Genomic DNA, 25,882 nt, shown 5'->3' with positions numbered 1-25,882 from the left:
ACGCAAATTCATCTGATTTTTTTTATTTATTAAGAAGCCAGAAATGACACTGATGAAAAGATTGTGTCTTTAACAAATGGTACTGGTCAAACTGGATGTTTGTAAGTAGAAGAATGCAAATAGATCCATGCTTATCACCCTACACAAAGCTTAAGTCCTCAACGTAAACCTGATACTCTGAACCTGACAGAAGAGAAAGTGGTGAGAAACCTTGAAGTTACTGATACAGGAAAAGACTTTCTGAACAGAACATCATTAGCACAGGCAATAAGATCTGTAATTAATAAAGGGGACCTCATGAAACTGAAAAGTTTCTGTATAGCAAAGAACACTGTCTTTTGAGCATAAAAGCAGACTAGGGAACAGGAAAACTATACATCTGATAGAAGGCTAATATTCATAATATATAAAGAACTCAAACAAAACAAAACAAAACAAAAACCCTGGGCATAAAGAAAACAAATAACACAATTAAAAATGGGTACAGAACTAAATAGAGAAACAGAGTTCCCAAGAGATGAAACCTAAATGGCATCTTTAATTTCTTTAAAATTAAAGAAATATTCTGCATCCTTAGTCATCAGCCAATCAAAATTACTTTGAAATTCCATCTAACATCAGTAAGAATGACAAAGTCCAACAAAACAGAAAGCCCACGCTGGTGAGGATGTGGGCTAAGGGACCACCCGTCCATTTGTACCGAACTTGTCCAGTCACTGTGGAAATCAGTGTGATGATGCCCGAGGAAACCGGTACTAGATCGACCTCAAGTCCCAACTGTACCATCCTTGAGCATCACACAAAGGACTCCCTATCCTGCTACTGCAGAGACGCTTGCTCAGCCATGCTCATTACTGCCCTATTCGTAACGGGCAGAAACTGGAAACAGCCTTGATGCCCATCAACAGATGAACGGGTCAGGAAAATGTGGAAGATTATCCAGTTGTTAAAAAACAAAATCATGAAACTGTCAGGCAAATGAATCGAATTAGGAAAACAAGTCATTCTGAGTGAGGTAACGCAGATGTCAAAAGTCAAATATGGTATTGTGATGGTTTGAATGAGAATGGTCCCGTAGGCTTGTATATTTGCACGTTAGTCCCCAGGGGATGAGTTGTTTGGGATTAGAAAGTATGGCCTTGTTGAAGGAAGTGTATAACTAGCGGTTGGCTTCGACTTTTCGGAAGCCCATGCCAAGCCTAGTCTCTCTCTTTCTCTCCCCTCTCCCCAGCTTGCTGTCTGATGTCTGTGGGTCAGTATATAAAGCTCTCAGCTACTGCCTCTTCCCTGCCATGATAATAATGACCCTCTGAAACTGTAAGCAAGCCCCCAGGGAAATGCTTTCTTTTCTGTAAGACTTGCCTCGGTCATGGTGTATCTTCACACCGATAGAACAGTAACTAAAACAGGTATGTATTTTTTTTTTATATGTGGATGTTAGCTTTTTTTTTTTTTGGTGTGTTTTTTGTTTTTCGAGACAGGGTTTCTCTGTAGCTTTGGAGCCTGTCCTGGAACTAGCTCTTGGAGATCAGATTGGACTCGCACTCAAAGAGATCTGCCTGCCTCTACCTCCTGATGTGAAAAAGCACAGAAGTTAAGTATATAGTAAGGAACCAGAGGGAAGGGAAGGACCCCTCCCCCAAAAAAGGGAAAATAGAATATATAGAGAGAAGTGGGGGGGGGGCGTGGGAGACTGGAACAGAATTAAATGGAACAGTGGGGAGGGGAGTAAGAGAGGAAAAACAGGGAAGGACAGCAAACACTAAGGTCGTTTGAGGGTCACATGGAACCTACTACAGTAGAAGCTTCTTCAAATAGTATACACTGTACTGGAACATAGTATGCACCCTACCAGAGAAGAAAGGTAAACTCTGACCCAGCTACAAACCGTTCTATCTACAATGGTGACCTGACTGCACCATACATTGGTGCAATAGTGGCACAGATGTTTTTGGAGTAACCAATCACTAACTGATTAGATTTAAGGACCACTCCATGCTTGACATTGTTTAGGTGGCCAAGAACCTGAGACTAGATAGGCCATAAACCTAGGGGAAAACTAGATACTACTGTTCTACTAAAATAACATAGCAATAAAAGTGTCCTAAGAACATTCGGCCATGCCCATACATCAGTGTCTTACTCTATCATCAGAGAAGCTTTCTCCTGCGGTGGATGGGGACTGATACAGAGACCCATAGCTGGACAATGTGCAGAGAATGAGAGAACTTTGAATACTCAGTCCTAATCGGAATGTCCCCATCAAATCCCACCTCAGGGCTCAGTTTCCTCAGGGGACTCTGAGGCAGAGGAGGCACAGAGATTCTAGGGACCAGAGAAGGTGGATGACCCAACAGGACTGACACAATACAAACTCGGAAGGTCTGAGGCAGTGTGCATAGGTGTGCAGACATCCAGCAGAGGGGTTCCAGCCCTGAGATGGGGAAGTAGGCACGAGCTTTCATCCCCAACAGAAACTATCTCCAACTGACAACCGCTTGAAAAGGAAAAATCAGTTTCTCCAAGAAATCTCACTGGGGATACACCACCTTCAGGCAGGTCCCATGCCCAGCAGCAGTTGGCCAGCACAAAACAAATTCAAAACTATCTTTGGGGATTTTTTTTGTCTCATATTACTTTGTTTGGGTTTTTTAAAAAAAATCCTTACTGGTCTTTTGCTTATACATTACAGATTCCCATTTTGAGTTTTTATGGGCTTTGTCTGTGTGTGTGTGTTTCTTGTGCTCTTTCTTAGTTTCTTTTTGTTAGTCTGTTCACTTTGTTTTATCCTTGTTTGTCTTTTTTTCCTATTTGTTTAATTAAGAGCATAAGAAAGAAATGGAGTTTGAAAGGTGGGAAGGACCTGGGAGATGATTATTGGAATATATTATATAAAAATAATTATTTTACTTAAAAATAAACTAACATTTAAAGTTATTAAAAAATGTACTACATACTTGCCTACAGAGAAATCTTTTTTTACTTTTTTTTATTTTTTCTCTTTGAGACAGGATTTCTCTGTGTAACAGTCCTAGCTAGAACTAGCTCTGTAGACCAGGCTGCCCTCGAACTCACAGAGATCTGCCTGCCTCTGCTTTCTGAGTGCTGGGATCAAAGGGGTGTACCACCAGCACCAGGCTTCCTACAGGAAAATCTTACAGAGTCGTACAGGGGCATTCTCAACCACCAGATAACTCTAGCTTGTATCAGTTGTCAGAAAAGTAGCCAGCACAAAACCAAAAGTTGTTTTCCTGGGACCCTTTCATGGCAGTTCCTGCCAGTTTCACAGTGGCATTCCAAAGATCAACAAGGGAAATACTTCATATATCATTGCATTTTTGTTCTTTATAGTTTTTTTTTTAAGCCGTCATCTGCCCTGCCATTTGCTATGTAGACCAAGCTGGCCTCAAACTTATGTGTTCCTCCTTGTCACAGTGAAGTTTCTGTTGCTGCAATGAAACACCATGACCAAAAAGCAACTTGGGGAGGAAAGAGTCTATTTGGTCTACACTTGCATATCGCTCTTCATCACTGAATGAAATCAGGACAGGAATTCAAACATGGCAGGATCCGGTGCAGAGGCCATGGGGGGGGGATGTTTGTGTTGTTTACTGGCTTGTTCAGCCTACTTTTTGTGGGTGCCAGCTCAGGGATGGCACTGCCCACAAGGGGCTCCCCACCCTCATTGATCACTAATTAGGAAAATGCCTGACAGCAGGATCTTATGAAGACATTTTTCTCAACTGATCCCCGCCCCCCTTCACACACCTCTAGCTTGAGTCAAGCTGACATGAAACTGCCCAGCACACTCCTGCTTCTGCATCCAGAGTGCCGGCATTACAGATGGGAATTAACTTTCTTCCTACCTTTCCTTTAGTTTTTGTTTTGACATTTCTCTTGTGTGTACTGTATTGTGTGTGCATATATGCTCATGCTTTAGTAGTCAGCTCAGGTCATCGGGCCTGACAATCGACACCTTTACCCTCCAAGTCATCTGGCCACCCTTCTAAATTTCTTATATTCCATACTTAAAATGGTTTTAGAAAGCCTCAGGATGGAGTTCAGTGGTAGAGGGCTTGCCTAGCAAGTGCCTTCTGTCCTTAGTCAGTATACCCAAGAGATGCCTTATCATACAACAAAAGTATATGCTCAACTATGTTCATAGCAGCATTGTTTGTAATAGCCAGAACCTGGAAACAACCTAGATGCCCTTCAATGGAAGAATGGATGAAGAAAGTATGGAATATATACATATTAGAGTACTACTCAGCAGTAAAAAAACAATGACTTCTTGAATTTTGCATGCAAATGCACGGAAATAGAAAACACTATCCTGAGTGAGGTAAGCCAGACCCAAAAAGAGGAACATGGGATGTACTCACTCATATTTGGTTTCTAGCCATAAATAAAGGACATTGAGCCTATAATTCGTGATCCTAGAGAAGCTAAATAAGAAGGTGAACCCAAAGAAAAACATATAGGCATCCTCCTGAATATTAAACTTCATCAGGCGATGAAAGGAGACAGAGACAGAGAACCACATTGGAGCACCAGACTGAAATCTCAAGGTCCAAATCAGGAGCAAAAGGAGAGCACGAGCTAGAAAGTCAGGACCGCGAGGGGTCCACCCACACACTGAGACAATGGGGATCTTCTATCGGGAACTCACCAAGGCCAGCTGGCCTGGGTCTGAAAAAGCATGGGATAAAACCAGACTCGCTGAACATAGTGGACAATGAGGACTACTGAGAACTCAAGAACAATGGCAATGGGTTTTTGATCCTACTGCACGTACTGGCTTTGTGGGAGCCTAGGCAGTTTGGATGCTCACCTTACTAGACCGGAATGGAGGTGGGTGGTCCTTGGACTTCCCACAGGGCAGGGAACCCTGATTGCTCTTTGGGCTGACGATGGAGGGGGACTTGATTGGGGGAGGGGGAGGGAAATGGGAGGTGGTGGTGGGGAGGAGGCAGAAATCTTTAATAAATAAATAAATTAATTAATTAAAAAAACAAGAAAAAAGTGTTTGATGTAGTTACTTTTTAAGAAAGCAAAACATCCAAGAAGTGTATTAAAACACACAGGGCTGGCGAGGTGGCACCCCGGGTAAAGGTGCTTGCCACCAAGCCTGGTAACCTGAGCTCCATCCAAGGAACCCACAAGTTGGCCTTTAATCTACACACATTTTAAGTAACAATAATTAAAAAAAAACCCACACGGTGGGAGGGTCGTTTTTGTTTATTTCTTTTTAGGCCGGTGATAGTAAAAGAGAAACATACTTCTCCTGGCCTATGAACCCATAAAAACGTCAAGACTCCAGGAGAGGGCACCGCAGAGTTCTCTTCCTGCTTTCTAAGCGAGGACACTGAGGTTCAAGAAAGACCAAGTGGTTGCGTCTCGTGTGGCAGGGAAGAGCTCACATCACTGCACCCCACACACCCCCTTCCCCGGTCACTCCCGCCGCTGATGTTCGTTCCGCAAGTCCCAGCTTTCGATCAGGTGGCACTTCCGCTTGCTCCTCCCTCTGGTCCCAGTCACGAGTGGGCTTCAGGGCTCCGCCCCCTGCCAGCTGATTGGGCAGCTCCCGCCCTCTGATTGGATGCTCCTTTTGCGGCTCGCCAACCCGACCGGATATAGAAACAAGGCTTCCGCTTCCACCTTCTCCCTCCTCTCGCTCGTCCTCCGGTAGCAGCCGCTAGCACAGTGTCCGCTGCCGGGCGCGGTGTCGGCGGGTCGGTCGGTTGGCGTCGGCTTCGGTGTCGCTGCGGTTGAGTTGGGCTGTCATGGCTGAGCTGGATCCATTCGGCGCTCCCGCCGGTGCGCCCGGTGGCCCCGCGCTGGGGAACGGAGTGGCGGGCGCCGGCGAGGAAGACCCGGCCGCGGCCTTCTTGGCGCAGCAGGAGAGTGAGATTGCGGGCATCGAGAACGACGAGGCCTTCGCCATCCTGGACGGCGGCGCCCCCGGGCCGCAGCCGCACGGCGAGCCGCCGGGGGGTCCGGGTGAGAGGGTGGCGGCGTTCGGGCGGGGCGGGTCTGTGCGCTTCCGCGGGACTCGGGTTCCTGGCTGAAGCTGAAGATTAACAGAGGGACGCAAAGAGGAAGCGAGACCCCGTCTGGGTCGTGCACAGACCTCCGCTGGTGCAAGGCTGCCGGCGTCGGAGTGCCTGAGTGCCACTGGGCCGGGGCGGAGGGAGTGCAGATGCAGTCACGGTCAGGAGCCGGGCCCGTTCAGTCCAACTTTTCACTAAGCACTTGGTGCTTGAAACCGGTTCTCGGAAGGCACCGCATTGGCGCAGTTTGGCCAGGCTTACAGACATGTTTGAGTCTACCCAGAAAGAACGGCTTATTGGGGAAAAGTAAGACAGATACAGTTTTTGAGACACACATGCAAACAAAATTGGCAGCGAAGTTCAGCAGTTAAGATATAGAAAATGGGTCGTGGGGAGGAAGAGAGAAAATTAAGGACCTCAAGAAAAAAAGACAGTCTGACCGTAGACAATGAAACTGGCCTAGAAGGATAGGTGTCGCATCGTTGAGTGTACGGTGGCCAAGACTCCTGGCGCTTTTCTTTGGAACAGCTCTGGAAGGAAGTCTAGATTCAGGAAAAGCTTGGCTTAGTCTAGACCAACCAAAGAGGAAAACAAGATGAATATAAAATGCAGTCGTGGGCCTTTCCACTGCAAACCTCGAGCAAAAGCAAAGGGGCTGGCTTAGAATGACCGCTTGGCTTTCGAATGCCGTAACTCGTTGACGCTTAGGACTGGTGTGGGAGCAAAGATGGAGTGGAAAAGACCTATTCATTAGTATAAGGAAGTGGGAAATTCACTAGAAAAAAATGACACAATGGCTTTTCATTTGGGAAAAAAAAAAGCGACTTGGCCTTGGGAGCGTGCACTATTTTTATTTTGAGAGGCTGGTGCCAGAGGTTCAGCCTCAGTAACAGATCAAACCCTCAATCAAAAATTGCAGCTTAAAGAGAAATGACGCTCCCTAGACAAGAATATCTCCACTCTACACCTTTGACTTTGAGGCCAAGGTAACAAACAGGAACAGACAAACAGCATTGAGACAGTGAGTTTTGCAGCCTTAGGCTTTGGTGCAGCAGACGGCGTTTTTGTGTAATTAAGGCACAGGAATCTCAAATTACCATCCTAAGCAAATGGACTATTTTGGGTCAGAGGTGCTCCTAGTTTGCAGCATCTGTTTCGTTTTTGTTAAGGAAAAACAAATCAGGACCCTGTGCCATCTCCTAGACCAGTCGACCTCAGCAGGAACTCACATGGGAACGTGTACTGTGCCTGGGTCTGCAGTTTACAGCTCGCTGCTTGGACAGAACTGGGCTGTAACCTAGAACTGAAGTTGATTTTAAGTGTCGGGGGCTGTTTTCTATGGGTGGTCTTTTGCCTTTGCCTGAGAACATTTAAAATTTGCCTTTTGGCCCTGTAACTTTCTTCCCTCGTTTCATAGAAATCTGAACTGTAGAGAGAGGTGTGGCTTGGTTAAGACTAAAGGCTGAGCCTCAAGTTTGCCCTCTCTTAGACAGCACTGCATTGGAAGGAAAGCTTTGTGGGTGTCCCAGGCAGGCAGGAACTGGGAGAAGTGGGACCCCTAGTTAGAAGGCGATGGCGATTCTGTGGACAGTGTTCAGTGTCAACACATCTGGGTTAGTAACAATGTCTGGCCTATAACAGGTGTTTAACACATAAATGGCCGAAAAGAGCCATGTGCCGAACACACAGCCCTTGGGGGTGGGTGGGCAGTTTGGGAAAATAAGGTGGGAGACTAGAGCCACACCATTGGGCCTTTTGTGCAGCAAAGGGAAGGAAAGAGGCGATTGCTGACTTAGTTCCTGGGAAAGACATTTTCATGAACTAAGCATTTAACGACTTAATGCCAGATCCCGACAGTGTGTTGAGGTTGGCAATAGTGCAGTCTCAGCACTTCCTTTTGGGATTAGAGAACTTTCGTGCTCACAGTGGTGGCCTGTGCGTCTTGAGTGTGAACTTGGTAGTTTATGTAATTGCCTTCCCCGTCCAGCCTGCTCTTCTCTGTCAAAGGCGCATGATGCATACTGCATGGTGTTTTAGGTTACATGAGTAGGTAAGGTGCTTACTGGTGTAAAGTCTAGCTGCATTTTCCGGGAGGAGGAAAGAAGAGGAGGTACAAGGGCATAGGTTTTGGGGATACCAAATTGAACGGGTAGGCAGGGCTTGCTGCTCCCTCTGGGAGCACAGGTTAAACAGAAGGTTGGGCCAAGATATAAGTTTAGAAGTAGGAGGTAGCAGGGTAAAGTGGCAGTGGTCAGGATGGAGGTGGCCCCAGCCCAGGTACTGGAAAGTCTCCGTGGTGGGGCCTGGCAGGAGAGGAATACCCTGGGGGGAGAAGGGGGGAAGTGAGTGTGGCCATGAGGCACTGCGTTTCTGACAAGTTCTTTCTTGGAGAGAGGAGAAAGATGAATTAAAGGTATGTTTTCTCAAGAGAGATTAACTTTATTGGCAGAAGTGGAAGAGAAAAGAGAATGTTACACTTGATATTTAAATATACAATACATATACTGCATGCCAAATACTCCTTATGCCTCTGGAACCGTGGAGTAACTGCCCCCTAAGCTGAGTGTTGACATATTTCAGATGAGAACTGATTACTGAGCAAGCTAAGCAGTGTCCTAAGCTATTCAGTAGCTCAACTAGGGTTCATCCCTAGGCCTGCTTGACTTCATATGCTGATGGACATATTTAGAGGTGTTTTAATCTATGGGACTTCTCTCTTGGTTCTTTTGTTTTTTGGAGGGGAGTGGTTGTTTGAGACAGGGTCATGGAACTTGCTATGTAAACCAATCTGGCTGAGCTCAAATCCACCCACCTCTGTCTCCCAAGTCCTGCAGTTAAAAGCATGTGCTGTTGTGCCTGGCCTGGCCCTTATTTCTGGACTTGTTAAGAGAAAGTTTTCTTCTGGATTATTGGAGCTGGGACAGCTGTCCAGAATCAAGGGTCCTGGATACGATCCCGTTGTCTCTGTGGAATAGACTGTCCTCTGCCTTGGGCCATTGGTCCATGGGAGACTGTTAGAGCAGAGCTGGAGAATGCTCTTCCAAAGGCCCTGCATTCGGTTCCTAGCATCTGCATGGTGGCTATCGCTCCGGTTCCTGGGTAATCTGATTCCCTGTTCTGGCCTTCGTGGGCTTTGCACACCTGGCCACAGACATACATCCAGGCAAAACACCCATAGGCATAAATAAGTCTTTAAAAGAGAATAATATCTAATAAAGAGCTGAAAGCATGTGCCAGAGGGTCTGGGTTAAGCCTCAGGCCTAAAGGACAGGATGCAAGCAGTTTATGAGGTCTGGGGTGTGCATTGCTCTGGTTTTATATATATGGGGTAATGGCCCTGGGCTGGAGTGTATTAACTGGATACTGTGTTAGCTGTGATACATAACATACTGTAGGTCTGGCTGGGCTAGCCATCGGAGGCTCTAGGATTTAAAACTACCTCACTCTTCTACCTTACACAAAAATACATTCCAGGTGATGTAGATATTTCTAAAGTACCAGAAGAGGGCCAGAGACATGGCTCGTGGGGAAAAGGCCTCTGCTGTCAAACCTGATGTCTTAAATAAATAAAGATAATTTTTCTTAAATACCAGAAGAAAAATACTATTGTGGCATTGCCTGCAGCATAAAAGCCCATGTAGAAATCACAGAGGAAGAGCTGGAAACATTTACAAAACAAATTAAGCTGTAGTTCTAATATTAAATATCACTAACCAAATTGAAAAACAAAGTGGGGTGTTGGGATGTAACTCGGTTGGTAGAATGCCTGCCTAGTGTGCATGAAGCCCTAGGTTCAGTTCCCACTTCCAGGTAAACCGAGTGAGGCAGGCATGCCTGTATTCCCAGTGTTTGGGAGGCAGAGGCAGAATATAATAGGCTAGCCTGAATCACAGTGAAAGCCTGTGTCAATTTTTTTAAAAACTTAAAAAACAAAAAACCCACAAAGCCAAAATGGGGGCTTGGGAGATGGCTGAGCTAGTGAAGGGCTTCTTGCACAAGCTTGAGAGCCTGAGTTCAGACCCCAAGTACTCTTGTAAGATCTGCTTGCTGTGGTGTATGCCTGTGATCCCAGAGCTGGAAAGAGACAGATGAGCCAGCAGACCTTGTTTCCAAAAAGAAGGCCGGAGAGCAGTTGGGGAAGGTACCCAACAAGAACCTCTGGCCTCCACATGCATGCACCTGCATGTGCACACATAGGCCTGGGGAGGGAGGTGGACAAAATGGGGGAATGTGCAGTATAATAGTGTTATTAGCAAAGAACACCGAGAGACCAGGAGATAGTAGAAATAGGCAAAAAACCTTGTCAGAGCCATTATTATTTCCCAGGGAATAAGGACCTTCCCATTAATACAAACTGTGTCCCCGCAATTCTGCAACAAGGATATTATTATTATTATCAGGACGTAGTTGACTATACCAGCCAGATACTCTCATTCACGCTAGCAAATGTAGTGAAAATTGCTAGGATGTATACCACCTACCTTTTAGTTTCTTGCTGTATGGCTCAAGCTCACTCGGAATTGACCCAGGCTGGCCTCATAACCCTTGACCTCCTACCTCAGCCTCTGTGCTGGCACTGCAGGCTTGTTATCACCATGACAGTCCAGCACACGCACACACAGAGGTCAGGGAAACTTGTAGGAATCCTGTTCTCTCCTACTATTTGGGTTACGGGTGTCAGGCATTTTTTTTTTAACTTATGTGTATGAATGTTTTGCCTGAGTATGTTTCTGTACCACTAGGGTGCCTGGTACCTATGGAGGCCAGAAGGAGGGTGTTGGATCCCTTGGAACTGGGGTTATAGTGTAAGCTGCCGTGTGGGTGCTGAGAATCAGACCTGGGTCCTCCAGTGGAGCAGCCAGTGCTCTTTGCCATGGAGCCATGCCCTCCCCCGCCAAACTATTTTGCCTGTGGATATCAGGGCCTCACTGAGGCACGTGTTAGACAAGATATCCCTGGTATCACTTCTTAAAGGCCATTAGTAGCTCATAGTCTCTGCAGCACGCAGTACTGTGTTCAGCTGTATAATACTTCCTCGTTTGGCCTAGCATTTAGTTGCCCTGATTGACAGGCTGGAACCTTGTGTCTTGCAGATGCTGTTGATGGCGTGATGAATGGTGAATACTACCAGGTACAGAGTACTCTAACTATTAAGTGATAGCAAACTCGAGTCTTAATTGAGACCCCAGTGCTGGTACATTACCTACCAAACTAGAAAGTGGCGTTGATAGGAAGAGCTTGAAAAAAACCAATCTCAGGAGGCTGCCCTGGCTAGCCTGTGACTTGCTTTGTAGACTAGGCTGACCTTGACCAGACTGCCTCTGCTCCTGAGTGCTGGGATTAAAAGTCTGAGCCACTACACTTGGCTTTCATTTTGTTTTTCTAGGACAAGGTTATATTGTATAGCCCATGTTGGCCTTGAACTCATGGCATTCCTCCTGCCTCGGCTCCCCAAGTTTTTGGATTATAGGCATAAGCCATAAGCCACTATGTTCAACTGAGATCACTGTTTTAACGTTTTGCTATCTTTTTTTTCAAGAACTTATCCTCCATGATAACAATCATTTTGAACACTGTCACACACCATGTCAACCTAGAAAAGTCACTAGTACTTTACTGTTTTTATTTTTGTTGGTTTGAGACAAACAAAAACCAATATAGCCCTGGCTGTCCTGGAATTCACTAGGTAGACCAGGCTAGGCTACCCTTGGCCCTCCTATGCCTCCAGAGTGCTGGGATTTATCACTGAGCCTGGCAGTTCCTAGAGCTTTACTTCTCTTTTTGTCTAAGAAGGTTAAGTTGGTGATAATCCTCAGTTGGCCACATAGTGTAAATCTCCAGTCAGCGGCTGTGAGGTTGTGGCACCTTGTTATTAGCGCCCAGTCTTACCCACTGTAGAGAAGTGTCCTTGTGGCTTCTGACTCACGGTTGCCGCCTTTTTTATTCCTTCCCTGGTTTGACTATAGTCGTTGTGCATTTTCTTTTGGATTCTTTCTTAGAGTGCACTGTTTTGGTTAGATAGTATTAAATGACTTTCCTGCACCATAAAATAGCATTTGAAGTCTTGGGCTCTAGGCGTGGCTTTGCTATGAGCTTAGCTCTGTTACTTGGGAGATAACACATAATCTCTCTGTCAAGTGAAGAAATAAACTGGTAACAGTTCCTTTACCCACGCACCTCAGCTTTCCCATGTATTCACAGACACAGCCACTCTGCCTTCCTTAGGAGGGCGAGGAGCGCAGCAATGCTGAAAGCTCTGGCGGCTTGGAAGGTTCTACTGTTGCTTTAAGCAATCCTTTAAGGTTTTATGGCAGCTAGCCATGCGGTGTGGCCTGAGGTTCTAATTTTTATGGAGAGCATTTCAGGAAGGTGTTTGGGTACTAACAGAGTGTGTTTTTTTGTGTTAAGGAGAGCAATGGCCCAACAGACAGTTACGCAGCTATTTCAGAAGTGGATCGATTGCAATCAGAGCCTGAGAGTATCCGCAAGTGGAGAGAAGAGCAAACGGAGCGCTTGGAAGCCCTCGGTAAGGAACCCATTTGCCTCCGGTGTCTGTTTTCAGTCGGTGGTTGACCTGGACTCTACTTTTATCCCTTTTAAGCTTAGATTAGCTGTAATGTCCTTGTCTGGTCTTTGGGAAGCTGCAATTCTCAGCCTAAAGGTCACAAGCCCACCGACATGGACATGCTTCATCACAGACTATGAGGAACACGGGTAGGGAGCCAGCTCCCACAGGAAGGCTAAGTTATGATTTGATCTTACTGACTGTGGGCACTTGGTTCAGATCTCCATTCTGTTAGCATCTGAAAGGAAACAGTGTTACTTACCTCCAGAGCAGTGCTATTTACAGGCTCTGTGGAGACTTGACCACTGTTCTGTGAATGACATTCTCACAAGATGAATCAAATGTTAGGACATGTGCTAGTAACTTCCCATTGCTGTGATGTCATGTTGTTAAGTCAGCGGAAAGGAGGAAGGTTTAATTTGGCTCACAATTTCAGAAATGGGCCACTGGTAAGACAGAAGCATCATGGCAGGATGGGCATAGGCCTGCCTGCAGCTAGGAAAGAGAGCTCTGGCGGCCAAGGACAACATATACCTGTGAAGACACTGCACAGCCCCCCACTTCAGGCCTCACCTTCATGTTAGCACCACCTCTCAGTGGTCCATTCAATTGTGATCAATCATGGATTGATCCATTCATTAGGTGGTCCAGTCACTTTCCACCAAATAGCATCAGGAACCTTTTTTAAGGTTGATAATTTATGTGTGTGAATGTTTTGACTGCGTGTGTGTCTGTTTACCACCTGTGTGTCTGCTGCTCGATGTGTAGACATGGCTAGCGATGTGTAGATCTGGCTAGCGTAGAGCTCACAGAGATCCGCTTGCCTCTGCCTGCTGAGTGGTGAGCTAAGGTGTGCACTATCACCGCTAGCTCTTAGATGATTCTCATTGTAGTTATATTGTGTGTGTGTATACTTTGTTTATTTTTAGATTTGTTTATTGTATTTTATGTACATAAGTGTTTTGCTTACATGTTTGTATACGTACCAGATGTGTGCCTGGTGCCTTCAGAGGTCAGGAGAGGGTGTGGGATCCCTTGGAGCTGAGATGGGTGAGATGCATGGCTGTGAGCCACCACATGGGCACTGTGAACCTAACCTGGATCCATGGGAAGAGCAACAAGTGCTCTTAGCCACTGAGGCATCTCTCCATTCCCATACTCACTCTGTAGACCAGGCTGGCCTTGAACTCACAGAGATCTGCCTGCCTCTGCTTCCCAAGTGCTGGGATTAAAGGTGTGCACCACCACCAACTTCTTTTGTTTTGACTGATCTCTATCTTGAAGACATAATGTCCTGTCTAACTTTTTACTCCATTACTCTAGAAATACTACATTTCTTCATGTATCTACACCAATAATATGTTTCTCCCAGAATACTGGCCTAGTGAAAACGTGACTCCTTATTCAGATGGGGTGACTGACGCCTGGATATAGGAAAAAACCTGACCTAAATAACCTAACCAGTTAATGCCAGATCTTTATCCCTAGTATAGAGTGACCCTGCATAGAAGGGCCTGAATGTCCTTTCTTCAGTGGAAATATTTGCTAAATATAGTGTTGGCCAATTTGGTCCTTGTTTTTAATACAGTTGTGTGTGTATATGGTAATACATAGTATAGTAGTCACTCAATAGAGTTGTGTGTATATATGTGGTGATATACAGTGTAGTAGCCACTCAGTAGAGTTGTGTGTGTATGTGGTGATATACAGTGTAGTAGCCACTCAGTAGAGTTGTGTGTGTATGTGGTGATATACAGTGTAGTAGCCACTCAGTAGAGTTGTGTGTGTATATATGTGGTGATATACAGTGTAGTAGCCACTCAGTAGAGTTGTGTGTATATATGTGGTGATATACAGTGTAGTAGCCACTCAGTAGAGTTGTGTGTATATATGTGGTGATATACAGTGTAGTAGCCACTCAGTAGAGTTGTGTGTGTATGTGGTGATATACAGTGTAGTAGCCACTCAGTAGAGTTGTGTGTGTATGTGGTGATATACAGTGTAGTAGCCACTGACCACATGTGGGTATTCAGGTACTCATGACTGGAATTCAGCTCAGTCTTCTGCTTTGTTCATTTTTAGTAAGCTTACACTCCAGTAGCAACGTGTGTCTGGAAGCTACTGTATTGGAGAATACAGCTTTAGGGAGATGAAAACAGGCTGCCAGGTGTCTTAGCTGCTGTGGTCTTTGTTTTTGTGCACGTGTGCATGCCTGTGTGTCTCTACTGAAGGCTTGGAGGCAAGAGTCTGTCTTCACAGACAAGATATGTTTTGCTGATAGGAAATTTCTTTTTTTAAAAAAATTATCAAGCTTGTATGTTGGACTATTCGAGTTAAGTTATATTCTTAACTCGAGATCATCTCCCACCTCCACCACAGAACCTCATAGTGTAGCCCTGCTCGGCCTGGCATTTGTTGTGTAAACCAAACTGGCTTTGAACCTGTGATCCTCCGAGTGCTGAGACGCAGGTGTGCGTCGCTACTCCCAGCTCAGGGTGGCTTCTTGAGGGGAATCAAATGTTTGGCCTTTGTTCCAGCCAGATTGTCTACAGATGAGGGGTTTCTGCAGTTCCCCTTTCCTCTGTGAGAACTGTGGAAGGCACAGGTGTCACAATAGAGGACCGGTGGCAGCCAGTGAGCCGGGGGCTGGGGAAGAAGGGGTCTATCAGCCTACCTTCCCTTCCACCCCAGCCCATGCCTTTCCATCTCTGTCCCTTCAGGCTAAACATGAGGGGTTCTGGACTACTTCCAGTAGGACATCCTAATCTGTAAAGACCAGAAGACAAGGGTCCTGTTAGAGATGGTCACAATTTTTACTTCAGTTAGACTAATCCTTCTTAGGAAAAGTCTGTCTATTCTAATGCCAACATTTAATAAAAACATGTACTGGCTGTGTGATACATAACTCTGATCCTTGGCCCTGAGAGCAGACAAGTGTGAGGCCAGCTGGGCTGGACAGCAAGTGCTGCCGATTTGATGAGACTGAAAGGAGAAAGACCGTCTATCCAATCTGTACCCTTGTGGCTCTGCCTGTCCTGGAACTCACTCTGTAGACCAGGCTGGCCTCAACCTCACAGAACTGTCTGCCTCTGCCTCTCGAGTGCCGGGATTAAAGGTGTGTGCCACCATGCCTAACCCTAACAAAAATAATTTTAATGATCGTTATCGAAAGGATATACTCCAATTGAAGAGCACCTAATTTTTTTTTTTTAATTTTCCTGTGAGTGTGCGTGTGCACTTTTGCTATGTGTATTTGGTAGTCGCAGGTTAACTTCAAGGAGTTGGCTCTTCCCTTTCCCTATGGGGTCCAGGATGGAACTCAAGTCCTCATGCTTGCACAGCCAGTGCTCTACCCGCAGAGCCGTCTTGCCAGCCCAGAAAGGGTGTTTTGGGAAGTAATTCTACTTTGCATCTAGGTTTGGTAGTATTTTAGTTCCTTGAAGTTTACATGGCTTCATCAACTTGGAGAATCTGATGGCAGATGGTTTATCCTCTGTTCTGTGTGTGCCCTGAACCAGGACTATGTATTACTATGTATTAGTCTCTACTGGAGGCTCCTGTGAGTGCTGGGCCATCTTCTGATGGGCTAAACAACAAAATGAAGAACTTACAGTCATATGGAACTTGGTGACTCCTAATTGTCACCTGGCAGTTTTAGCTAGGTCTAGCCTTGTGCTGATTGTCACCTGGCAGCTTTAGCTAGGTCTAGCCTTGTGCTGATTGTCACCAGGCAGCTTTAGCTAGGTCTAGCCTTGCGCTGATTGTTAGTGCATTTCTTGCAAAGGTCATATAGATGCCCAGGAACTCTTTTTGCTTCTTCAGATCACTACTTGGTGCCACTCTGCTTTCTCCAAGATCCTAATTACAGCTTGGGCTCTTGCTCTGCACTTTGAGAACTCTGGATTACTGGTAGCCTTGATGGTCAATCGTGTGATTATTTCCAGACTTGCGTGATGAAGTAAGTCAGTGCCGGCTGGAGAGCAGATGAAGGCTCTGCCCTGGACTGTGGCAAGTTCACACACCTTTCAGAGGTGGCTTTGTGTTTTGGTTTGGTTTGTTTTCCCTCACTGCTGAAAATGGACCCAGAATTTATCTTCCTGGGAGTATTATCCGGACTGAGATGCATGTGAAGCACTACCTGGCGAGGATGTCCTTAAGAACATGTTTGACTGTTAGAGCGAGTTCAAGTGCACCACCGGCTGTGACAATATTCTCTCTCTCACTTTGTGACAGACCATCGTCAAGTACACATGTGAGGAAAGCCATATTTAATCTTAAATTTCACATTGAAACTGGAGAGATGGCTCAGTGGTTAAGAGCTCTTGTTCTTGCAGAGGATCCAGGTTCAGTTCCTAGCACAGACATGGCAGCCTGTCACTCCATCTCTACAGTTTCTCATGCCCTCTGCCTCTGGTACCTGCATTCTCACACGCACGCATACACACAAATAAAAAATACAAACCTTAGCCAGGCGGTGGTGGCGCACGCCTTTAATCCCAGCACCTGGGAGGCAGAGGCAGGCGGATCTCTGTGAGTTCGAGACCAGCCTGGTCTACAAGAGCTAGTTCCAGGACAGGCTCCAAAACCACAGAGAAACCCTGTCTCGAAAAAAACCAAAAAAAAAAAAAAAAAAATACAAACCTTAGAGTAAAGAAATTTCACATTTGGGAATCCAGATTAGACAATCTGTATGTGTGAATTCTCTCTCTAGTGTCTTGAAGGTTTCGGTTAATTGTTAATAGTGATTCTGTGTCCTTGACCCTGCCCTTCCCTCCATCCTGCTTTCTTCCACAGCTGGCTCTGCTACGAATCAACTGCAGTCTGAGTATATTTCAGTAGATAGTTTGTGGCTCACGAGTCATTTCTACCTCTGCTAATTTTCCCGTTAGTTTCCTGCTTCATGCAAGTGTTTGCACCATGTTTATAGACAGGAGAGTAAATCTGTGTTGTAAAAACATGAATGATCACTATGGTTGTAGGCCATTCAGTCTGTGAGGAAAGCAGAGATACTGTTGAGTTGAAGAGTGGTTGGCTAGCTTGCACAGAGTCCTGAGGCCAGTCCCTGGTGCAGCACGAAATTGGGCACAGTTGTACACGTCTTAGTCTAGCATTTGGGTGGTGGAATCACGAGAACCCGAACTTCAAGGTTGTCTAGGTTCAGGATCATCCTGGGCTAAATGAAATAAATACTGGCTCAAAAAAGGAAAAGAAAAAAGTTGTATGTGTGCCTGTGCACCACATGTGTGAAGTACTTGCGGAGGCCAGAAGAAGGTGTCAGATCTGGAACTGGAGTTACGGGTGGTTGTGAGCCACCGTGTGATATGGGTGCTGGAAATGGAACCTGTTCCCTGGAAGAGCAGAGCAGCCATCTCTCCAGCTGCCTCCCATCATTTCCCCAGCATATCCATACACACACATTCCCATACTTAGGTAAATTCAGTAAGACCAAAGTGTTACATGTTGAAGTGAACTTAAATTTTGCTTTCCCTCAGTTGTATTCTTTTCTCTCCTTTAAAGATGCCAATTCTCGGAAGCAAGAAGCAGAGTGGAAAGAAAAAGCAATAAAGGAACTAGAAGAATGGTATGCGAGGCAGGATGAGCAGCTACAGAAAACAAAAGCAAACAACAGGTCAGTCCACTGTGGTTCTCTGAGCCTGGATCCAATCCATTTTCCATCGCACCGTGTAGCTTCTTGACTGTGCCTGCCTTCGTATGAAAGGCCTTGGCCGACTCGGAAGAAACTGCTAGAAACAGAGGCTACAAGTCTCCTGGGTCTGGTGAGCATAATTCAGCCTCGGTTGAGTTTGGCTCTTAAACTGGGTTTAGTTTCACCAGTGTAGTGGCATGATCCGGGACAGTTCACACTGGAGAACTCTTGAGATGAAAGGTCGGTTGCCGTCTCAATACTCTGGAGACGATTACAGACTAACTTATCCGCATTCCCTAAATGTAGCCCTGCCCTCCTAAAGAGGCTTTGCGAGGGTCCTTAGTGTGGGCATGCTCTGTAATTAGGTAGCTCAGGATGTTCCAGCATGGACTACAGGATTAGGGTTCACTGCTACTACTCCCCGTACTTAACAAGTCTTGAATAGGTTTCTTAAAGATGCTCTTTTCAGAGTACATTCACTTACTGAGAGTTCATAATGTAGGGAGCAAACACTCATTCCCCTGTTAGTACCAAGCATTGGCTGTGGTCTGCACTACCTTCTTAGGAGTCTGGACTTCCTGGAATACCTTCTTGGAGGCAGCCTGGTGAGGTGCTTGCAGAAGAGCTCCCTGTAGGCAAAGCAGATTAGCTCACTTTCTGCTGGACCCAGAGTAGGAGGCATGTCACTCATTTCACTGTTTAAAAAGACAGAACAAACTCAAGGCAGACTAGGGTGGGGCCTTAGGATGGTCTCTCAAGGCTGGATCTGGTGCTGCCTTTTGGGCAGCTCTTAGATGGAAATCTGTCAGGCAAATGTAGCTGACCCTTCACTAGCCAGCTGATGCCACTGTGGGGCAACCGTGACGGAACAGATGGGCGCCTTTAAAACTGCCCCGCCTTTTTATTTAGTTATTTATTTATTTTTGGAGTGTAGTCATGCTTGGCACTGTTCTTTGATGCGAGGCCCAGGCCTCTTAACCTGGTCATCTCTCTGAGGAGAGGGATATACTCTAGAACAATGCCTTCAAGTTCCATTTGAAATTTGGTGTCAAGCAGGGTGGAAACTAGTGTCTGGTCAAGGTTAGTCGCCAGGGCACAGCTGCCATCCTGCTGCTCTGTGTCTGCTGTGCTGTTGTGAAGTGCTCACAATGCCACGCCTCTCTCTGCCCTGTGCCTCCTTGAGATGCTTTCCCCCAGGTTCTGGATCCGTGCTAATGAAGGCTGCTGTGGTGTATTGAGATTCCCCAGCAAAGGCTGCCTCGGCACTTGAGCTACTCTGAAGTACTTGGGCCAAATGATCTAAATCTTTCTGTGCCAGGTTCTCAAGGTTTCAGCAACATGGCAAATAGATTTGATAAAAACTCTATTGGGACCAGGCTTCCTGCTGGAGTCGCTTTTACTTCCTCCCTTTATCTAAAGGAATACGCCATGTCTGTTGTAGGAACTTAACCTTAAAGGTTGAGGTTCTGAGCATGTTGCCAGACGGTAGTACTTTACTTTTTGGAATCGTAGGATATTGAGTTGGCTGATCTGCTCAAGTTCCAGACAGAGACGATTTCCCACGGAGTGTTAACATGGCACCGTCAGAAGCCAGCGTGTGCGCCGTGGAGAACGTGCTCACCAGCTTCAGGCTGCCCAGAGCTGGAGGTGCACTGGCCAGCACCCCACAGTCAGGACAGATTTGCTCTCACTGTTTATTCCAGTAGTTTGTTGTCGTTTTGTTTGGTATTGAGACAGTCTTTTTATGTAGTCCGGGCTGGCCTGCAGCTCACAGAGATCCACCTGCTTCTGCCTCTACAGTGCTGGGATTAACCTTGTGTGCCACCACCACCACCAGGCTTCCAGCGATTCCTTCAGAGGATGGTGTTGGCAGCATTGCAGGCTAATTGAGGGGCTCTAGGAGTGAAGCTCTGTGTTTGTGGTAGGAGCACTTTAGCATGTGCAAGGCCCTGTGTTCATCCCGTAGCAACTCAGAGTGAAGGAAGGGTGGAGATGGAGCTGTTTGTGGTGCCGCACTGCTACAGTCTCACACTCTGAAGGCTCTGGCGGAAATGAATGTTGAGGCTAGCCTGGGATGCACAGATCTTGTCTCAACAAAACACCTCACCAAGACACTGGGGGCCAGTCCAGGCCCGGTCCTGCAGTGAGTGTGGAAGTCAGCAGACATAGGCGTCTTTGTTCCCTTGTGGATGGTGCTGTGTCGTCAGTGCCGGGCTGCAGCTCCCTTCATCCCAAGCCATCTGGTGGCAGCTGTGAGGAGAAGTCCCCTTTTCAGAGAGTCCGAGCGGTGGTCTCCTGCAGTTCGTCCATGGAGGAAAACCCTAGAGCAACCCTCCCAAGCGAGAGGAGAGACACTGTCCATGTTAGAGTCTCTTGTGTTGGGACTTTGAGTTCTCCTGTGGCCTGAAAACATTTGAGGAATCTTAATTATTTTTAGCACTGGTAAATTTCTTTCCCATGTCCACTGTGGAGCTGTTTATAGGATGAAGTTCTGAATTGTGATTAGGCCTGAAGAGCATGTCCTGTGGTCAGGCATTCCTCTCCCCTTTCCCAGGCTTCCCTGAGCTCTCTGGCAGTCGCTGGGAGAAGAACAAACAGGTGGGGATGCCTGCATTTGCTGTGTTTTCTCTTTGTCCTTCAGAAGCTCTGTAGTTTTGGGACTAGTTGCAAACAGAGCCTGACAGAGAAACCTTTTGTCATTAAGTGATGCCTTGATGGGAGACATTAATCCTTTATCCTCCTCCAGGGCTAAGCCCCTTGTATAAACTGAAAGGATTAGAGCGTCCACAGTGCCTGGCCTTGTGAGCCTCTCTCTCACTCAGCAGCTGTGAGTCACAGCCAGGCTGCTCCTTTTGCTCTTTCTAAATATCCACAAACACCTTCTGTGTGGAGAAGTATGAAAGAGTAAAGGGTGTGTGTGTTTTTATAAAATAATCTGAAACCCACTGACGGTGTCATTCAGTCAGTAGCGTCGTGGTGTCTGAGTCCTGATTTGGATCCACAATACTGCATTTCATAGAATGGGTGCTCCAGGGCATGCTCAGATTCTTAGGAGGCAGGAAGATCAGAATTTCAAGGTCATCTTCATCTCCTTATGAAGTTTAAGGCCAACCTGGGCTACCTGAGACCCTGTATCAAATGAAATAAGTCAAAATGTAAGTTATTAGAATATGCCTTCAGATAAATGTGTGCTTAAGATAATGAATGAGCGTGATTGTCATTGGAAACTGGCCCAGCCAGTTACCGCTGCCTCGCTACTGAGAAGCCAAGTGAGTCCTTGGCTAGCCAGGAACTTTGAGACCCTGTCTCAAAAAAACCAGAGATTTTCAGTTTTCCATCATAAAACAGCCTGGCAAAGGACGGCTGAGACTTTATTTGCTGTGTCCCTTCTCGGCACCTTGTATCCCTGGTCAGTCCACATTCTGTCATCTGGTCCCTTCCACCGAGTATATTAAGACTTGCTGAAACTTGGGATTTTAAGGTACACTTTGTCAGAGCCAGCCAAGACTAATATAAAGGTGTTCAGAAACTGCCGTGGCTTCCTGAGCAGAACAGAAAAGCCTGGGGCCAGAGGACACACTAGTTTCCCTCCGCTTGCTCTTATCTCTAAGTTTGCAGCAACCACAGACTGTTTCTTCCACCAAGCCAGTGTGGGGAAGCAGTGATTGGAACCGATATTGGGGATTAAATCTTTGGGACCGTGCCCATGTGTTGCTTGGCAGTATTCAAGGATTCATACCCAGTGATACTGAGGAAGGCTGGCAGGAAGGTAGCTTGCCGTCCTGAACTCGGAAACGACTTTAATTTATAGTAAGTAAAATATCTGCACTACCAACCACTCTGCTGCTGCTGCAGTTGGCCAGGTCTTCACCTCTGAAGCCCCAGTCACCTTCCACTTGGAGTAGGGCAAGAACACTGGCAGCCATAGGTGGTGATGGCTGAGGTGTGTGGAATGGCATATAACCCATAATAAAGGTTGTTGCTGGGCTGGCCCGAAGCTGAAGTGCTCTCTTGTGGAGAGCCGATGAAGGCCAGCTTCCAAGATGCCTCTGCACTGGAGTCTCCACCGCTGGAAGCCCCCCAGGGTTAGAATGGAGTCTTGGGAGCAGCTCCCCAGGGCACTGTCACACCTCTATTGTGGATTTTAGATGTTTCTGCTTCTCAATGTTTTCTCTTTTTTCCTGCCTGCTTGCCTGCCTTTTGGACTTCTTGCTGTCTAGGGTGGCAGATGAAGCTTTCTACAAACAACCCTTCGCTGACGTGATTGGTTATGTGTATGTTGCAAAACTAATTCCTTTTCTTGTTTTGATTCTTTTTGTTTAGAGTTAATGCTCCTTTTTGTCACAAGTTGCTTTGCTTTTTAAAATATTTCCCCTTGGTTCTGTGGGGCTGCTTGACAGTTGATAAGCTAGCTGTGACCATTGCTAACCTTGCAGAGTGCTCACCCCACACTCCCTGGCGACCATTTGCATACCCGATCCTGGTGGGACGCAAGCTTTCAAACATGGTGTCTGGGAAGGCTCTGGGCTCAGATGGTCTGACCTCTTGCTGTTGCCACTGGTACTGTTTCCAGGCCCTGTTGCCTGCCTGTCTGCCTAAGATGGGAAGGAGAGTCTCCCACATGGAGCAGTTGATGACCTAAGTGTTAGGAGCCCAAGGACAGCAGCCTCCTAGATCACCAGTCAGAATAGGGAGTTTGGGGGCGGGGTGCTCTGCCTTGTCAGTTCTTGATCTTAAAGACTGGGAGGTGAGTGGTGCTCACTCAGGCAAAGTGGGTATCTATCACTGTTTTCTTCTCTGGTCTCAGGCATCAGAGATTGCTAATTTAGTGGCCAGCTTCTGGTACCCTGTCTCCCACCCTAGCAGAGGTCCCCGCTGTGAGGTCAAGATATTCAAGTGTTCTCCCCCCCTCCTGCCCCCACCCCGCCCCAGAAAACTGTTATCTTTCCTGGAAAAGCTTTTTTTGTTTTTAATAAGGATCCTTGTTACTGAAAACAGTATTTCTGAGGACTTGGGATAGTCCTCACTGATTTCCTTTTTACAACAGAATTAGGGGAGAAAGCGGCAGCCACTGTGGAAGGTGGGTGGTAGGCGGAGAGCCTCAGGGCCCATGACCCTGAGATGGCCACCTCATTAGAAGACAGAGATGGATGCGTTTGCAGAGAGACTTGTGAAATGCTGGACTTACAGGTGGTGTTTGATTTGACTTTTACACATTCTCTGGAGTAGAAATGGAGACTGGAAAGGTTGAGTCTGGGTTTGCTGGACAGCAGGGTGGCCCAGCAAAGCCAGCTGCATGTCCCAGGCATAGGTAGAGCGGCAAGGGCATGTCTAGCTACTGACCATCTGCATTGAGCTCATTCTCATTTTCTATATCTGACCTAAAGTTTCTCCTTGTTTCTTTTCTTCTCTTCACCTTTAAGCACAAACATAAACCATCCTTGCTACAGCCTAGAACAGTTAAGTAAACCTTTCTCACTGCCCCTAACTGTGTGTGCCATGAAGTCGCAGTGTTGTAGTGGCTCTGGGCTTCAGCAGTGTTTGCCACGGCCATCCCTGTGATAGTGCCACCCTCTGTCCCCACAGACCGGTCATCTCCATTGCTTTTGCTTTGCCGTGACGCTTGTTGGAGTAGATGAAACACATTGTGTCTTCCCACTTCCACCACTGTCCTTCTGGGCTCTGCTCGTGCCAGTTAGTTCCCCACTGGGGGTGGGCTGATCTTGATGGGAAGAATATTGGAGTGGCATCCTGCCAAAAAGCAGCTCATGTTGGCTCTCCTGCCAGGGTATTCCCTGAGTGGCACCAGGCACCTGGGTGGAGAGAAAATGGCAGACCTTTGGCTGAACTGGTGACTGTCCTAACGACCCTTCCAGAATGGCTGTAGTCTCTAGTGCCTGCTAGCATGGAGCTTGGTCTTGAATGCCTTTTGCTCTGCCCTGTTTCTCTCCAGCCTTAGGAGTAAGTTTTGGGCTCTTGTGCAATGACCCAAGGCCTTTTTAGAAGCTCAGTATAGCCCAGCACAAGCTACTCTGCAAGCCCTTGATCAGCCTGCTGCTTTGCTCTTGTGCAAAAAGCAATGCATAGGTGGCCAAGGACTTGCTTTTTCATGCTCTGATGAGCAGAGACAGCCATAGGGACAGACTGAGCACTAAACCAAACACCTGTATTCCACCATTTCATACAGCAGCCTGGGTACCTGTACCAAGGAGAGCTGGCCACGTGTCTGCCCCTGCTTCTGACCTGAGCCAGGGGCTGATACTCTTTGGAAAACCAGAACACCCCTGAGTCAAGAGAGACAAACACTTATCCTGTAGCAAGTTGTAGCAAGGCAGGCACCAGATCGCTCAGCAGGTTTTTACATTAAACCAACATACTCTGTTATTGCTTCCAGGGCAGCAGAAGAAGCCTTTGTAAACGACATCGATGAGTCGTCCCCAGGCACTGAATGGGAGCGGGTGGCCCGCCTGTGTGACTTTAACCCCAAGTCCAGCAAACAGGCCAAAGATGTCTCTCGCATGCGCTCAGTCCTCATCTCCCTGAAGCAGGCCCCCCTGGTGCATTGAAGAGCTGCCCTGTGGAAACACTACGTCTGCGATACCTTAATCCTACTCAGTGAAGCTGTTCACGTAATTGGATTAATTATGTTGAGTTCTTTTGGACCAAACCTTTTTGTCTTTAGAGTTGATCATTGTTTGTGATTGCATGTTTCCTTCAACTGTTCTCCCTGGCATTCAGAGAAGAGGGGAGGAGGAGGGGAGGACCCTCCCGACAGTAGCCTCAACCCGTGCTTTTGTGCATTATTCTGAGAATAAATTTCTGTTTCAGACAACATACATGAAGCGTCTTTATTGACCTCAAACTGGTGCTGCAGCTTAAAGCGGTGAGTGAGTCTGTTACTTCTGGGGCTGAGAAGGCACAGCCATTGAACACCCACCCGTCTTTAAACTGTAGTAACTCCATAGTTCTGGTGTTTTAGTGGGGACGGGGGTACTGGAGAGTGAACCTAGGGTCTTGGGTGTACTAGGTAAGCATACTACAACAGGCCTTTTTGACTTTTTGGGATAGGGTTCAATTAAAGAAGCAGTTTAAAGGCCCCTCCATAATGCCTTAGTCCTCTCCCCTCAACTCCCGTGACCCTAGCACAGCTTGGTTTAGGCGTTGTCTACATGCCATTGTCTGGGGTTTCTTGAAGGCAGTGGGACAGTTTTAAAATCTGACGTTGTTCAGATGAAAAACTAGAGGACCGAAGTGATGGTGTGTGCGTTCCAAGACCGTAAAGCGCGGCACAGCTTACGGCTGATAGGCTCCAGTTCTCTACCTGGTGACCCTGAGCCTACGTGAAAAGCTCCACCTGAAGCTGCTGTGCAGCAAGGAAACCCAAGTTCATCTGCCTTAAAAAAAAAAAAGAAAAAAAGATCAGTAGGGGTGATTAGTGGGTGTTCCACATTTAGTTTTGAGTTTCCTTCCTGGGACTACCTTTTCTCTGTGTCGGGTACTACATACTAGTTTAATAATGCTGTCTATTAATAGCTTCCTTCCTCTTTGGTTCAGAAAGCAGTGGTACTCGATACCATAAATTATTGTGTAATGTTAAAAGCTGAATAAGCAGGACAACAA

General features: G+C 46.6%; 1 protein-coding gene across 4 annotated transcripts; it reads left to right on the top strand.

Moving 5' to 3' along the window:
• The first annotated feature begins 5,637 nt into the window (after positions 1-5,637).
• On the top strand, positions 5,638-25,096 carry Clta (clathrin light chain A). Of its 4 annotated transcripts, XM_057790476.1 has the most exons (7): positions 5,638-6,000; positions 11,144-11,181; positions 12,459-12,576; positions 18,133-18,244; positions 22,483-22,536; positions 23,686-23,721; positions 24,657-25,096. In XM_057790476.1, the coding sequence occupies exons 1-7, from the start codon at positions 5,784-5,786 to the stop codon at positions 24,826-24,828; spliced, it is 747 nt and encodes a 248-aa protein (XP_057646459.1). In that variant the 5' UTR covers positions 5,638-5,783; the 3' UTR covers positions 24,829-25,096. The 4 variants fall into 4 exon arrangements, with proteins under 4 accessions (XP_057646459.1, XP_057646462.1, XP_057646460.1 ...); XM_057790479.1 differs by lacking the exon at positions 22,483-22,536; XM_057790477.1 differs by lacking the exon at positions 23,686-23,721.
• Positions 25,097-25,882: the final 786 nt, after the last annotated feature.

The sequence above is a fragment of the Chionomys nivalis genome, chromosome 16 (genome assembly GCF_950005125.1).
Source record: "Chionomys nivalis chromosome 16, mChiNiv1.1, whole genome shotgun sequence".
Classification (NCBI taxonomy): Eukaryota; Metazoa; Chordata; class Mammalia; order Rodentia; family Cricetidae; genus Chionomys; species Chionomys nivalis.
The sequence above is the reverse complement of the archived record's forward strand: the minus strand, read 5'-3'. Positions and strand labels throughout refer to the sequence as shown.